This window comes from Euprymna scolopes, chromosome 15 (assembly GCF_053919585.1).
Source record: "Euprymna scolopes isolate OS-2025 chromosome 15, ASM5391958v1, whole genome shotgun sequence".
Taxonomy (NCBI): Eukaryota; Metazoa; Mollusca; class Cephalopoda; order Sepiida; family Sepiolidae; genus Euprymna; species Euprymna scolopes.
In genome coordinates, this window is record NC_136496.1 from 77,290,877 (window position 1) to 77,308,054 (window position 17,178).

General features: G+C 33.6%; 1 protein-coding gene across 1 annotated transcript; it reads left to right on the plus strand.

Annotated features, from left to right (window-relative positions):
- The first annotated feature begins 354 nt into the window (after positions 1 to 354).
- On the plus strand, positions 355 to 7,640 carry LOC145293921 (single-strand DNA endonuclease ASTE1-like). Its single transcript, XM_080140744.1, has 2 exons — positions 355 to 610; positions 5,405 to 7,640. The coding sequence occupies exon 2, from the start codon at positions 5,476 to 5,478 to the stop codon at positions 7,027 to 7,029; it is 1,554 nt and encodes a 517-aa protein (XP_079996870.1). The 5' UTR covers positions 355 to 610; positions 5,405 to 5,475; the 3' UTR covers positions 7,030 to 7,640.
- Positions 7,641 to 17,178: the final 9,538 nt, after the last annotated feature.

Below are 17,178 nucleotides of genomic sequence, written 5' to 3' on the forward strand. Positions count from 1 at the left end.
ATAGAAAGATAAACAGCGCCGCTGTTTAACAGCGGATAATTTCTCCTGTGTCCCACAACTATATAACAATCTGGAACAACGCTGATCTAGAATATACCAACTTTGTGGGTCTTTGTTTTGCCGTTTTTGACTTTTAGTTGGACATGCAAATATGGTGATATGGTACAAGAAGGAGAAAGAAGTCATCATAGAAATTAGTGTCCCCAATGATGCATACCCCCCCAAAAAAAAACGCTCTTCATATCTTTTTAATTATTAATCGTTAGTTTTTAATTTGTTTATTATTAATTAATAGGTGTCAATTCTTTAGAAAAAGATAGGAGTGTCTTCCTAACAGCTATTTTTTGTTGGTTTGTTGTTGTTGTTGTTGTTGTTCTGCGCCACCTCCAATGAATTTGTACAGATAAGCGAATTCCGAGAAAACTGAAAATCACAATATAATTCTCAGAAAGGCACATTTATTAAGAATTGCAATCATACGAGGGCAAATTGTGATTCAACTTACAAGCATTTGATCGAGTCAGTTGGTTTTATTCGTCTGTCCTTATTTGCTTCAAAGAATCACCCGAGACGAACGATTATCTATCAATTGAAAATTGGACATAAAATTGTAAGTATTAAATTTAACTTTCAACAAAAAGTTACCCCCCACCCCTGTAGAAAAGTGCCAAGTTGCAGGTGAAGATATTAATGTTTTTAGCCAATTTTTAGATATTTGGCGTATGAAAGGTCGAACTTCAAAACGATACTGATCTTGTAAAAATCCGTCGCCTCTGTCGAAAGTTTTAGGGAGACATGCAAACATACATACATACATTTATATATTGGTAACTAAAGATTTTCGACCCAAACTAATTAAAAAGCTTTCCCTATCTCTGAATACATTTTATGCAAAATTTCAAAAGTTTAGATCAGAAATTGTCTGAGTAATTTGGAAGAGACCGCAGAGGTCATTTTTTTTTAACATTGACCCCTATTATGACCCTTAACATTTATTGTTTTGGGCTCAAATCAAGTTATTAAGTTAGGTCCATGTCCAAGGAACCTATATCTAAAATTTCATGTGTTTAGACCCAAAATTGTTGGAGGAATTTGGTAGCGTTCTCAAAAGTCAAATTGTTGAACTTTGGCCCCTTAACAGCCAAATTTCTGTCCGAAAACTGATCACAAATATTTTCCCAAATCTTAGTACCCTGTATATCAAATTTCGAGTCTGTAGACTTAAAATTGACAAAGTTATTGCGTAGGGAAATGTACACAGACAGACAGACACAGACACATAGATACACAGACATGTATGTGTGATTTGGAAGCCTTTAAACTGTCTACAATTTACAGTTTATATACTTAAACATTTCCTTATGTGTTATTTGGAAGCCTTTAAATTGTCTACAATTTACAGTTTATATACTCAAAAATTTTCTTATGTGTGATTTGGAAGCCTTTAAACTGTCTACAATTTGCAGATTATATAAGTAAAAATCTCCTTCTGTGTTAATTGGAGGCCTTTACACTGTCTATTCCTAACTATTTGCAAAGTTTGCGTGCGCGTGTGCGTGTGTTGTCTGTATGTGTGCGCGTGTTTGTTAGTGTGTGTGCATCATTGTGTTTGTGTGTGTGTGTGTGTGTGTGTGCATATGTGTGAGTGTGTTTGTGTGTGAGTGAATGAGTGCGTGAATGTTTATGTATGTGTGCGCATATTTGTGGGTGTGCATGCTTGTGTGTTTTTTGTTTGTGTGTATTCGCGTGTGTGTGTCTGTGTTTATGTATGCGTGTGTTTGTATGTGTGTGAGTGCGTGTATTTGTGTGTGTATGTGTGTGTGTGTGCGTGTGTGTGCGCGCGCGCGGGGGCGTGTGTTTGTTGCATCAACCAGACTACGCCACGTTTGATTTATGGGTGGAGTTTGACATGGTATACACATGGTTTAGTCTTTTTTTTTTTTTTTTTTTTAAGTGAATCAAGTGTTTAGGACCCATTCTTATTCTTGTCAACGATTACTTTGGGATTTTTTGTTTTTTAATTTGCACAAGTTCACAGTTTCTGATTTTGAATGCGGCAGCCATAATGCAGTAGATACTTTCTATTTTACCTGACAAGAATACCTCCACCCTCTAAAATATTTATTTACTTAAAACATTTAAAGATTAACACTTTAACTAAAATCAACTCCCTTGCCCCAACCATATGAGATTCTACTGTTATAGTCGATTATGTGTGAACACCCTCCAAAGACTGATGTAAAAAAACAAAACGAACCAAAAATATATATTATTTTTGAATTTAGAGTGGGGAGATCAGTTTTGTATATAAATTTAAATTAATATGATCCCTCATTTTTGCCCCATCATAATTTTTTATGGCGGTTAACTAAAACTTTTAACAATTAACTGGTAAGATTGTAATTGCTTAAAAAAAAAAGTAAAACCCCATCAAACATCAAACAGAATTTTTCTCCTATACAAAAATAAAGAATTTAATGGAAGAAAAAATGAACTAATACTAATAATAACAAAAAAAAAAAAAAATGATAATCATGATAATAACTAACAGGACACGTTAACTGGTGTTGCCCAGTGAAAACCTGCTCCTCCTTGCAAAAACATATACTACGGTTGTTACTGGTGGCCACTGCAGTTCCTGAACAATTGCAGACATGGCCAAAATGAAATTATCTGGCTTTCACTGACGATTAGTGATGGTTATTTTACTTTAATAATCGTTGTCAACATACCCACCAGCACATGCTAAAAAAATTGTGGGATGGCAGTGTCGGTAGAAAAAGAAGTAGATTTGTTTATCACATGTGAGTACAAACCTGGCAGTCAATGAATTACAGTGCATAATGCAGGTCTTTATATCTCTATAAGTATTTGTCTCTGCAAAATTGAATGAGATTTTCTTAATCAGTATGGTTGAAAACCCTTAAATATAGTTATTTTTAGGCAAATTTTGGAGGTGGGCCTAATGTACAAATTTACCCCTCATAAAAAACGAAAAAACTTAGCATGTCCACAATCTCAAGAATCAGTCCGGAAAAGAAATTTAAATAAAATATTCCACTGAATTCAATTTCCTATGTAATGAAATTACATTAAAACTGTAGCATAGTTAATCAGAGTAAAAAATCCATAATTGTGACTAAAACCAGAGTCTAACTTGCAAACACGCATGCAGGTCTGTTAATTGAAGTATGAAAGCAAAAAATGGAAAATATTTAAACAGGGATTTAGGCAGAATTTGACCCGGATCCTTAGTATATCTTATCAATCATGGATCGGGCGCAACCGGCACTCATCGGATTAAGCTGTGCGCACTAACAGACACAGACTAATTTCATAACTAACAAATCAGAAAAAAAATAGAAATACACTAAATAAAGATAAAAAACCTACCGTATAATGACTGAGTATAAATGTTTTGCAAATTATTTATCAACAATGTTCTTTTCAAGAAAAGATAAATGTTTTATTTTTAACCGTAAGGTGTTAGATGTAAGTAGTTTTTATTTTTTCAAGATTTATTCATTAATTTTTGTTTGTTTTTTTTTTTTGCTCAACAAAATTTTTTTTTATTTGTTTTAGAAAAGCTAAAAAAAATGCGTTTACAAAAATTGTAAATTGTTAGATGAGCGAGCAAGCAAGCAAACGAGAGAGAGAGAGAGAGGATATAAAATGGTTTGAACAAGCCCCGGTCATGTTAAAGAACCTGCTGTTGATTTTATATGCTTAGCCTTTCCACTTGTGTGGTAATAAACTTCCTAAATGCACTTGTGATGATAGGCTGTGTAAGGTGTTAACTTAGAGTAATAATAACATATAAATAAATAACACAAAGTTTTACATTTAGATAGCTTAATAGTGCAATACTAAAGCTATAAATTATAAAAGTTTATATTTACGCCACCTCAGTCCTTTTTGGGAGATTTATAAAATAAAAACAGAAATATACCTTTTTATATTTTCGTCACATCTCTTGACCATGTCTTCTCATAGCAATAACACAAGGCTCATTTTCTGGACAATCAGGACTTTATTGGTTTCATGGTCAAATGGGGCATTCCTGTTCTCTACCTATCCTTAGAAGGTGGGTGGAAATTTCTCTATTGATTTATCTTCCATACATAGCCGCCTCCCGTCACTCCAGGAGATGCTCAATCCGATGACTGTGTTTGTCGGACTCAAAACTTGAACTCAACTCTCAACTAGTTGACTGACTCCAAAAATCCCCATATGCGTTTCTATTTATATTAGGATGTGTGTGTGTGTGTGTGTGTGTGTGCGTGTGCGAAGGCTGTAATTCCCATTAACTGGCTCGCACCTAAAATACTCACTGACCTGTCTTGCAACACAGGTACACGCTCTGTTAATGGAAATGCTGAGTTTGATCTATGTCATGTCATCGGTAACCTTTGTTGACCCATTTGCATTCCCTTGCACAAACAAGCCCCGTCCAACTCAGTACTGTGTTAACCATATTATTCATGTCACGTAGGGGAATCTGGGGCAAAACAAGATAGCAGGGTAAAACGAGACACCACAGATAAATGAAACAGAGAGAGAGAGAGCTCTTTCGCGAGGAGTCTGATCAAAAGATCACGTGGTAACGCCTTGCTGCCAACGTCTACCATTGTTTTATTCAGCCCCGTACATCGAAAAGAGCTAAGTATTCAAAATTTATCTATTTTGATCTATTTTTATGGTTCTGCTGAAATCGTGTTCTTTCCGAAAAAGATACAGATTTGCAAACAAGAATTAACGTTCTGACAGATATTTCTATGTTCTATGGTAATAGATTAATCAGTTTGACCCACTTAAGCCTGGCATTTGTGAGCTCTGTGAAGACTGACTTATTCAGACCATGATCTGTCTCATTTTGCCCCAAGCATATGGCAAAACGGCACAATACAGTTAGCTGAATAAATCATCTGTATTTCTTTTGAAAATAATTTCTCATCTTTTTTTGTTGTGGCATTGTTTTCCAATAGTTTAAATGTTCAGTACACAGAATATGGTTTATATGTCAATGCTAACTTTGCCTCGACAGTTCTTTTTCCCTTAAGTATCTCGTTTTGCCCCAGGTTCCCCTACTTAGTAACGCTCATTCACACCCCTAAAACTACCTTTGTGTGCCTTGGTAAACAATTTCTTATACCCTTTTTTCAGCTAATAAACTTATTAACCCCTTTTTTGTCATTTTTTTCCTATTTTGTTTTTAATTCCTAACACTTGGGGTGGGTGGGGGAGAAGAAACATTGGTAGTATCAAAACATCAGCTGAAACATTGTAAAAATAGCATCATAGATTAGAGCAAACAGTCTCTACAAATAATATTCATCTATGTGGTGTGCGTATGTGCCAACAAAATTTTTAATATTACTTGATTTCTTTTTATTTTCCATTGCAGAAAAATATACCTGTCGAAGCTGTCTTTAAAAAGGACTGAAAAAAGAAGAAAAAAAGTTAATAAAAATAATAATGGGTGTCCGAGGATTGAAGAGTTTCATGACATCACAGCATGCATTGGTCAAAAAATATTCTCTGCATGACACGAAGCTAGTGATTGACGCTAGTAACTTGTACTATTTTATTCAGTTGGAATCTGTCATCTCTAATGAATATGGTGGTGATTACCATGTGTTTGCTGATAAAGTAAAAAGTTTTTTTGGGTTGTTAAGAAAATGTGGCATTTCTCCTTACCTTGTATTCAATGGTCGTCAACAATCGGACCAAAGATTAGATCTGAACATTTACAAAGCTCGTAGAGATTTGCATGCTGTTCAGAAAATTACCAAAGGAGAAACTGAAAAATTTGTGCCAGAACTTGGTTCTGAAACATTTAAGCATATCATTGTTGAAATTGGAATTCCGTTTGTGGTCGGTGATTTTAATGTTAAGAAAAATATCGCAATGTTGGCTAATGAATGGAAATGTCCTGTTTTGAGTAGTGACAGTGATTTCTTTATGTTCTGCATCGAAGGTGGTTTTGTACTTTTAGAGCAGCTGAATTTTCCAATAGAAACTATACAAAATGAACGCACCGGAAGGACGATTACTTCTTTATATTGCAATTTTTATAATTTCAAGAATTTTACAAAAAATTTTCCAGGACTTGACATAAACATGTTACCTTTGTTAAATGGTGTCAATAGCTGGAGTGATGATGATCAACAAAGGCTTTTTGCAAATTTCCTTGGCAACCTGAAACAAGCACCTGCAGATTTTGGTATAAAAATTACTGCCAGAAAAAAATGTTCAAAAATGTTATCTTTATTATATTGGCTGAAAAATCAGAGCAGTGTTTCTGAAGCAATTGGAAATGTGACACAATTCATTGCAAACGAAGAACGTGATAGAGCAATAAAAATAATGCAGGACACTGTGAACTGCTATAAGGAATCGGAATCCTCATTCAACATGAAAAAATATTTTGAGACGGGTCAGTTTGAATTCTCTGTGAATGCAACCAATATGCTGACAGCGAACGGAAATCCTCTTCCCCAGTGGTTTTTGAAATCATCGAAGAGTGGTAATGTTTCCAGGTTTTGTCTTGAAGTATTACATCAGCAATCGTTGGTTCTTTATAGCCAAGTTGAAAACCTTGAGTGGGAATCAAGTCATGCATGTTCTCGTCATATCAGACAGGTGATCTATGGCATCCTCATCTTACACGACATGGACAAATTGCCAGCATCAAAACAATCTGTTGAAGAATATGATCGAAATGGAATCAATATTGAGAAATGTGAAGTGAAACCAATTTTTGAACTGAACAATTTCGGCCGCCTTCCAGCTCTCAACGATATTTTCACATCATCTTTGGACATCCGCAAACAAGTTTTACTATCAGCATTGGGTGTTTCAACGCAGTTTTTGGAAACATTTCCAACAGAATTAAAACTCGTAGCTGCGACTATTGTCTACTGGGTGAAAAATTCTACTCCTGAAATACAAAAGTTGATGGTGTCTTGTCTCGTTGCATGCATCCTGTATTTATGGGCTAAAGTATTTCGCCAGCATAGTCCCCAGTAAAAGGCTTCTATGCAGGAAACTGTGATGGATCCATCGAGTCTTGTTAAATTGATGTTGGATTGTGAAAAGAAAGATTTGGATTTGGTTGGGAAAAACTTGATTAAAATGTGTGGCCTTCCTTCAACAGATTACAGGAAAAAAATTGATATTGCGATCGTTCATAGTTTTAGCCAATTTCAAAGTTGCCTTCACTATGCCATTTATTTGAACTCTTTACTTTTAAAACCGTTTGTGGCCACAAGCCCTCACTTGATCTATTGTGGAACGTTTTTAAATAACATTTTCCATGATAGCCATCAGCGGACAAACCCCCAAGAGCACATCGCTGATGCCTTTGGTACAGACTCCGTCCTCAGGAAATTGTTCGTTACAATGGACGAAGCGTTCCATTCATTGCTTGATCCTTGTTATCAGGTGAAAGAACAGAGTAAGTAACGGACACAAATTGTGTCCGAAAGACACGTGGTCAAACGCCACATGGAAATGCAGGTGATATCGTTGAACAAGCAGATTTTAATGATGAAGATGATATTGAAGTCATGTGTGATGTTGAAAATAAGTTTAAAAGTCTTGGAATACTTGAATCTTGATAAATAAAAATTCAATCATGATTTTGTGTTTGCTTCTTGTTTATTTTTTCTAATATTTGAATCTCATTTAAGGTTTCTTAATAAAATCCAGAAGCATATCTATAATTTGGTTGGTGTCATCCTTTCTTCTTTGCATCACCTTTCTCACAAATATGATGTTGCTAGTCTTGGTCTTTTCTATAAGTACCGTTATGGTGTGTGTTCTTCATAATTGTCTTATTTATTCCCTCCTTGTTTTTTTTTTTTACAGTTATTGATTTGGTGGTCTTCATCAATTAGCTCTTCAGGTATCTTATAATACCTACCAATAGCTTATTTCAAGGCACTGCAGGCTTGTGGAACTCTCTTCCTGCTGACTGTTTTCCTTCTACCTATAGTCTTGATCTTTTCAAGACTAAGTAACGCCAATAGGCATCTACAGTTTTGTATTGATCCACTTTCATTCTTTTTAGATCCTCATAAAATTTGGTTGGTTAAAGTGTTTTCTTTTTCTTTGTTTTAAGTGGATATTAATGCAATTCATTTCCCACACACAATTTGAAAATCTCAAAAATATCTGCGATTTTCTGGTTGCCAAACGTTAATCTTTTTTCTTTTTGTTTTATAAACGAGTCCCCATTTATGAAGGCCTGGAAGTCACTCAAGTATAAGGATTAATGAGTGTCAATGGGACAATATCATAGTAATCGTTAGTAGTGGAAATTTGGTATATTGGATTATTGACGGCTTATCAAAAATTTGTTTATGTTGGATTTGAAGACGATCAAATTGTAGTCAGCTGGAAAGCAGGCAAACAGAAGAGAGTTGCACAGATGCAGTTCTAAGAAAGAAGTTTTGTTCATGGAATCTACGGTTATGTTTAGGCACAGATAAAGAGTGGGGAAAATTATTGATTGTAGTTTCAGCTAGAAGAGTATTTTTCGTGAGTTTGGCAAGGGAAGACCATAGACTGGAGCTCAGACGAGCACTTGCCATGAAAACAATGATAAAGCAGAGACAGGCTCGCCACATCTCTTCTGTGGGAAAGAGGTTGAAGGAAAGAGAAAAGGGGATCCTTCTCTAACAGCTCCTGGCAACAGTACTCCATCCTTGGATGTACTTGGCTATTATATAGGTAGAGAATTTCATCAGCAGCGAGATATCTGCTGGAGTGGTAGAAAGATCCCACCATCTTTCCAGCGATCTTGGCAACAAATTTGATGTACGTGTTCCATTTCAGATCAGGAGTAAAGGTCAAGCCAAAAAGCTTGTTAAAACATGGAGCCTCTTTAAGACGATAAATGACCGATCACCTGAATTCTTAAATACAGGGCATACTGATGAGGTTTTCCAGTGTGTTGGTGTGTTGGGAAGCAATTCTCCTTAAGACAACGCTTAAACAGCTTTGTAAGTATGGGAGTTAGTTCTGGTTGAATCTTTTTCAGCACTATAATTGGAATGCCATCAGGGCCAGTTGCTTTACTGGAATCAAGGTTTTTGATTAGCTTGGTACCATCATGCACAGATATTTGTATGCTTTGTAGTATGTTTTCTTATACAGGAGAAAATCTGGAGGGTTGACGGCCTTGGTTGCATAGGGTAGAATTAGCTGCAAATTTTTTTTCATTAAAAAGTAAATGTTATGGTAAGGTTTTTTTAAAAAATTAGTCTTTAACCTTAAAAAAAATACAAAGAATGAAACTGTTTTATAAAACAAGGATGAAACTTTTACAGCTGCATTTACAATTCCTCTACAATTATTGTCGCATTTTCGTTTTTATTTTATACAGAGAGAAATAAAAGTTTTATGAGTGGCTAGTTTGAAAAGCAATATCGAATCAGTCTGACAGTTAACGAATGAATGAGACAAAAATGGAAATTTTTTTTAAGAGAAGTAATTTCATTGGATTCTGATAAAGATAAACGTTTTGCTAATCGCCAGGACTTGATGGTCTGCCCTACAAACTTTTTCCCCATTTCATGAACGTTTTGCACTAAAACTTTATTGCATTTATGACGAGCTTTCATATAATGAGTTTTAATTTATACGAGTACCAGCAAATTCATAGTTAATTTGCTAATATCTTTCCTCTGATGAGAAGAACGCATTTCATTGAAACTCGGCAGATTAAGGAAATCTTAACATTTCTTATTTGAGTATCTTTTAATACTTATATAAAATCCCAACCAAATAAAAAAGCTCACTACAACAAAAATCGGAAATAGAGCTTGTCATAAAAGTACACAATTAAAGACTGCAAATTATAATTTACAAGAATTTATTGTTCAACAGGATACACAAAAAAATATTCAGATTTTCTTAATCTGCAGAGTTTACAAAAAATGTGTTCTTTTCATCAGAGGAAAAATATAAGCAAATAACTATTTTAGTGAAGCTATGAATTTGCTGGTACTGGCATAAATTGAAACTGCATTATATGAAAACTAGTCAAAAATGCAAAAAAGGTTAGTGTAAAGAGTTCATGAAATGCAGAAAAAAAATGCAAATGAAAGGATATGCAGTGGTTAGGTTGTGCCCCCCCCCCCAAAAAAAAAAACAAAAACGAATTGGTAATTAGATTCAATGTTGTGATAAGAAATAGTCTGATTTATAATGTAGAGAAAGCGATTCAAATTAAAAATCCAAAATGATCGTAATCCAATTAATCTGCAGAAAAATCTAGTTTGCAAAGGATTGAGGAAGAAAGAGCAGGAACTACATCAAATAGCAATCAACTCAAACTATCTTGTTCACATGTATCAAAAAATAATTTTTATGTAAGACAGTAATTATTTGATACGGAGGTGGAGTATTATTTTTTTAGAGAACGTGCAGAAATATTTAGTAAATATTTAGTGAAGACAGTTTGAAATAAAACCCGTGTCAGGATAAAAGAGAAAGATTCGTAAGAAAATTGTTCATGAGAACGGAAAAATTTCTGGTAAGGTAATCGTCCATGTATGTTAATCCTGGTGCACATGAAATCCATGGTAAAAACTTTTAACATCTTTCTATGGAGCTAGCAGCAAGGAAAGAAAGTTGCTAAGTGGTTTGTTTTCCTTACAAAATGGTATTTATAGAAGAGACCACAGCATTCTCCAAAGCTCTAGCTTGTTTACAGTATCCATACGTGCAAAGAAAAAAATTAGTCCGTATAGTATTTACATGGGCTTGAAACAGAGAACGCATTGAACACAACGGTATGTTTTTTTTACATGGGTGACACTAGTTCTTAGAACTGACGCCTTGAAAATAATTTTGATTAAGTTATCTCCCTTAGACTGTTCAGAAATAATGGATTCGTCCGTATGATGACAATTCCCTGCACACCCAAAAATGTAAGAAATAAATTAAGTTTCTTTTGTTTTTAGGGGTGGGGTATGCTTAAAAGCGTTTTTAAGGGAAGGAGGGGGGAATAAAAACTTTAAACAATCATGACTTAATTAGAAAGATGAAACCATCCTTTTAAAAATAAGATATAAAACAAACATAACTCATTTACAGTCATACTCATAAATGTTATATTATGGTTTAAATTCTGTAGAGCCACGGATTGAGAAAAAAATGACTATCAGGTGAGACATAGAATTTAAAATCTTAAATTCTATCCCACATACTCGCAGGGAGACCCAACATTATCTGGGATTGAATGAGGATCCCTGAATGTGCTACATTTCCAATACTTTTATTGTAATCGAAACCAGTGAAATCGTCCATTTTTTTAATAAAAAAAATAAATTACCTGCTCTAGTCAGGAACCCACTGTGGTGCAATGGGACGAAGCTCACATGCCTTCCTGCAGTGACTTAGCTCATAATACAGTGTAGTCTATATTGCACTGTAGAGAATCTACTGTTGATTTTATAAAATATTTCCATATAATGACTTGAATTAAAGTTTAAAATGCAAAACTCAAATATCATGGTTCGGTTATGCTCTAAACAGAAACATTCATTTCAAACGTGCTTCTATCTTACCAAAGAACTGACTGTTGATTTTATATGCTGGGCCCTTCTGCTTATGTGGTAATAAAACTTCTCAAATGCACTTGCAACGTAAGGCTGTATAAGGGTGTTAATTTTGGTCAAAATCGCACTGTTTCTTCTTTAATGGGATTTTTTTCGATTATTGCTTTCCGATACTTATCAGAGGCATTCCGAATTTAGAAGTTGTATTATAAAAATCAGACTGGCCGTTTTTGAGCCTATACATACTTTAAGTGATACAGCCTAATATCACAAGTGCATTTAGAAGTTTTATCACTGCACAAGCTGAAGGACCCGGTGTATAAAATCAAAAGTAAGTTCTTTGATAATGCAGAGGCACGTTTCAAATAAATGTTTCTATTCAGAGCACAATTAAACCATGATACTTGACTTTTGAATTTTAAACTTTAATTCAATCCATTATATAAAAATAATCTTATAAAATCAACAGTAGGTTCTCCACAGTGCAATGTAAGCTACAACCTATTGTGGACTAGGTCATTTCAGAGAGGCATGTAAAGCTTCCTCCTGGTGCACCATGGTTAGTTCCGTGAGAGGAGGCAGTCAATTGATTTGATTGAAAAATGGGCTATTTCGATGACAATAAAATATTGGAAGTGTGAAAAAAATCGTAGATCCTAATTCAATCACGGGCAACATCAGGTCTCCCTGCTAGTTATGAAACAATGCTAGAAATTATCCCAACCATATTTATCTGTAGTGATAGATATGTTATGTATATAACTTTGCTTTCGTATAAGCTGTATCGCTTGCACAAGTCTCTAATTGTTAGTAACTAGCTGACTAAAATATACTCATGAATGTGTAGTGACACATTATTGCTTATGTAAAAACAAATAGAAAGTATATATATATATATATATATATAGTCTATCTATTTATCTATCTACTATTATAAAAAAGTCACTTTGTGTGTGTGTGCGTGCGTGTGTGTGTGTGTGTGTGTGTGAATTTTATCCTCATAGGTTCCGAAACGCCTGAACCTATCTTTTGCAAATTTCACGCAAATGTAATTTATATGTCTGGCAGTGTTCTTAGATATGTTTTGTACAGAAATTCAACCGATAAATATTGAAAATCAGAAAAATACAATCCTTTCTTATAGATAAAAAAGAAGAATTTTTCCAGGAGAATAGTTTACATTACACCAGCAAAGAAGATAATAAAATCTCAGCAAATTAGTTCTCCTTAAAAAAAAAAAAAGCAGAATTATTGACATCTGGAGATATAGCTGTTCAAGCCCAGGTGTACCTTACCATTTTATTTTAACTTTTTTCTTATTAACGAGTTCAATTTACGATAAAAGAAGAGATGCCATTAAAAATCACCACAAATCATTTCTTTGTTTCCATATTTTAAAACTAAACATTAATCAGAAGTGACTTTTCCAGGGCATTTATTGTCAAACCCAAATATCAGCTGACGTGATATTGTAAACAAACACAGATGAGATTATAATCTTCATATTTGTTTTGCAAATTCGTTCATCACGCAAATCATAATATCAGGTGGACAAGAAAGTTCTTGCAGTTTTTAACTTTTCAATTTAGATGAACATATCCTGACTATCTATTGATCGACATAAACATCATCAGAATCAACACACTTTTGCCAACATGAAACAAGTGTATTTATGCCAATAATGTAAAAATCTTGCGTTCTGGCGGTGATGAAGTCGCTGAAGGCATTTTTGATATGGCTTAAGTTTTTGAAGCATTTCTCACGCAGAAAGTTGTTGAGATGCTTGAAAAAGTGGTAATCAGTAGGTGAGAGGTCTGGAGAGTATGGCGGATGAGGCAGAGTTTCGTAGCTCTATTCGTTCAACTTCTACAGGGTTGGTTTAGCAACATGCTGTCGGGCATTGTCATGGAGGAGAATTGGGCCTTTTCTGTTGGCTAATGCTGGGTGTTGTTGTCGAAGTTTCTGATGGATTTCATTCATTTGTTGACAGTACTTCTCTACCATAATGGTTCTGCCTGCATTTAAAAAACTGCAATGGATGAGAATGGTCGCAGACCACCAATCAGTCAGCATGATCTTCGTCTAACCACTGAGCTGAGCATTGCCGGTTTCCATAAAGAACCCACTTTTCATCACAAATCAGAATTAGTATCAGAATCGGAAAAATGTGTGCCTATTTTCCGATGCCAAAAAAGAATTCTTTAAAGTATCTTTTTTTTTTTTTTGATTTTGTTTAAAACAAAATCTTCCACTGCTGGTAGTAATAATAAAACAATAAATATTTTTTACTTTTGAACTACCAGTAAAGCTCTATAGATCAACCCAACAAGTGTGTTTTTCATGTTTGATAAAAGATATGCACAATTAACATGCGTTTTTATGGTAATCAGGAAAAATAACAATTTTATAGTTAAATATTTAGAGATTTATGAAGAATAGGAATCAGAATTAGTAATTCTATTGGAATCAGGAAAAATATTGGAATCGTCCTGTCATTAATGTATATATATGTATTTAGATTTATGTATGTATTTATATAAAAGTATATATATATATATATATATATATATATATATATATATATATATATATATATATAAATGGAACGTCTGGTTTATTCAAAATCGATAAACTAGAAATTTACAATCCAGTTTTCTGTGAAATTTTATAACAGTGAATCTTTATAATCTAACTGTGTTTTTAAATATTAAAAAGTAAATATTACTTTATTAAAAAAAATAACTTTTATTCGTCAGGGAAAATTTCGGATTTAATCCGAACCGATTAGCGAATATACTTCCGGTTTACCATTTTGAAATGATGAAACATAACGATTCTGCCTATAATACACTTTTTTTTAAATAATCGTTAAAATAGTAACACAGAAATTATTATTAAATAAAATAAAAATATTTTCAGTAAATGCAGAACTATTTTTACCCATGCACCATGAGTTGATGACTTCCGATTTACAATATTTCAATATCTGTTTAATCGATAAGTACAAAAAACATTCCCTTGTTGCAGGACTAACGTTGTCACCCACAGTCTTGCGAGAAATGGAAACAAAGATAAAAATATGAAGAGTTGACAACCGATACAGAGACGACTGCAGGCAGATGGATAGTTAAATACAAGATTTATTTTTTTTAAAAGATTATAAATGAATGAAAAGAGAAGATAAGAAAGTTTCTTCTTAACTGAAAGTCTCTACCTGCAACTGAGGTGATTGAATGAAAAGATGTAGAAAAGTGAAAGTTCTTGGTTAGAAATAACCAGTCTTTTTACTAAGAATTAAACAATATAAAAAGTCCACCACTTACTTAGCGGAGAGATAGAAAAGGGTAAAAATAAAGAGTCCATTAGGGTTGCAATCCATATCCACGTGGAGGAATTCATTGTATGGGGACGGGGTGGTGTTTGGTAACTATTCTGTGCTTTCAATGAACAATTTATTACAAAAAAAACCCCAAAAAAGTCTTAACCTGGGGAGAACTGTGGTATTCATTCCAAAAGTAATTTTTAATATGGCGTTCTTAATATGGGGATTTTGCCATTACACCAAATTGAGCCACAGCAACGCGTGGCAGGGTACAGCTAGTATATATATATATATATATATATATATATATATATATATATATATATATATATTATGTATGTGTATGTCTATATATGTATTGTTTTTAAAATATAATTATCCATTGACACGTGTTTCGTCATCTACAACTCATCAGAGATGCTGAATCTAGCGAGATTCGACATCGGGACCCCATGGTAAGAAGCCTAAACTCCTACCACTGATCCAAACAGTCCTGCGAGTTGGTCCAGTGGTAGGAGTTTAGGCTTCTTACCATGTGGTCCCGATTTCGAATCTTGCTAGATTGAACCACTCTGATGAGTTGTAAATAATGAAACACGTCTCAGTGGATGATTATATTTTAAAAACAATATATATGCCGCTCCCTATTTAGGGGTACAAAACTGGTTAAAGGGAAAATTATTCACAACTAGCATTTAGGTGAAAATGCACTTACATATAAATAATTGTATACATGTATTGATATATATGTATATGTATATGTCTCTATATATATGTTCACTTATATATGTGTATATACGTGTATATATGTGTTATATAAGTGCTCTAGTCAGGGGCTAACCATGGTGCACTAACCGTGGAAGCTTCACATGCCTCTGCCTATATAGTACGTTTTAAAAATGTATATGTCATTTAAGCTACACAGAATTTTATTTCATCCTTGTGAATATATATATATATATATATATATATATATATATATATATATATATATATATATATGAACGTGTCTGTGTATCTGTGTGTCTTTCTGTCTGTCTGTGTGTCTGTGTACATTTTCCTACGCAATAACTCTGTCAATTTTTAGTCTACAGACTCGAAATTTGATATACAGGGTACTGAGATTTGGGAAAATCTATGTGATCGATTTTTGGCCAAAAATTTGGCTGTTAAGGGGTCAAAGTTCAATGATTTGACTTTTGAGAACTCTACCAAACTCCTCCGACAATTTTGGGTCTAAACACTTGAAATTTTAGATATAGGTTCCTTGGACATGGATCTAACTTAATAACTTAGTTTGAGCCCAAAACAAGAAATGTTAAGGAGTCATAATAGGGATCCAAGTTTAAAAAATTGACCGTTTTTTTTTTTTTGCTCAGCATACACCTCCAAACACCCGGGCAACGCCAGGCACCCATGCTAGTATATATATATTAGTAATGGGACGATTATATACATATATTAGTAATGGGACGATTCCAATATTTTTTCTCGATTCTGATACACTTACAGATGCCGTAATAAATTCCCGGATTCTGATACAATTACCAATTTTGATTCTTTATAAATCTCTAAATATTTTACTATAGAGTTTTTTTTTTCCGATTACCATAAGAACACGTGTTAAATGTGCAGATATTTTCTCAAACATAAAAATAAACTTATGGCAGAAGATCTGCAGATGTTTAGTTTTATTGGTTGCTTAAAATCATAAATATTTTATCAACATTACCACCAACAGTGAAAAATTTTGTTTTAAACAAAATCAAATAAAAAAAGACAACTGAAAGAATCGTTTTTAGCATTGGAAAATAGACACAAATTTTCTTGATTCCGATACCACTTCTGATAAATCTAAGAGTTTTGATTTATCTGATTCCTGATTCCGATTAATCGTCCCACGTCGTTTTTGAATCTATAACGAACGAACTCACACACACACAGACAAAGTTGCATTTATATAAAAGTATAGACACAATAAAAGGACTAGTTGTTAAAACTGGAAGAGAAAAAGACAAGATATTCTAGAAAAAAATATAATAAATTTATAACTGAAAATATTGCTGCAATAAGAATTTTAAAAAATATTCAAGTTGACATTATGTATAAATTCTTAATGCTGCAATGTTTTAAGTTGTAAATTTATTATATTTTTTACTAGAATATTTTGTCTTTTTCTTTTCCAGTTTCAACAACTAGTCCTTTTACTTTTCTAAGTTTAATCTTGACCATATTACTTTTCATAATGCATTTTTCTTGTAATCCATGATTTTTCCAGCCTTTGCTTCG

Coding starts and splice junctions, on each gene's coding strand:
- LOC145293921 (XM_080140744.1), top strand. CDS start 5,476: ATGGGTGTCCGAGGATTGAAGAGTTTCATGACATCACAGCATGCATTG.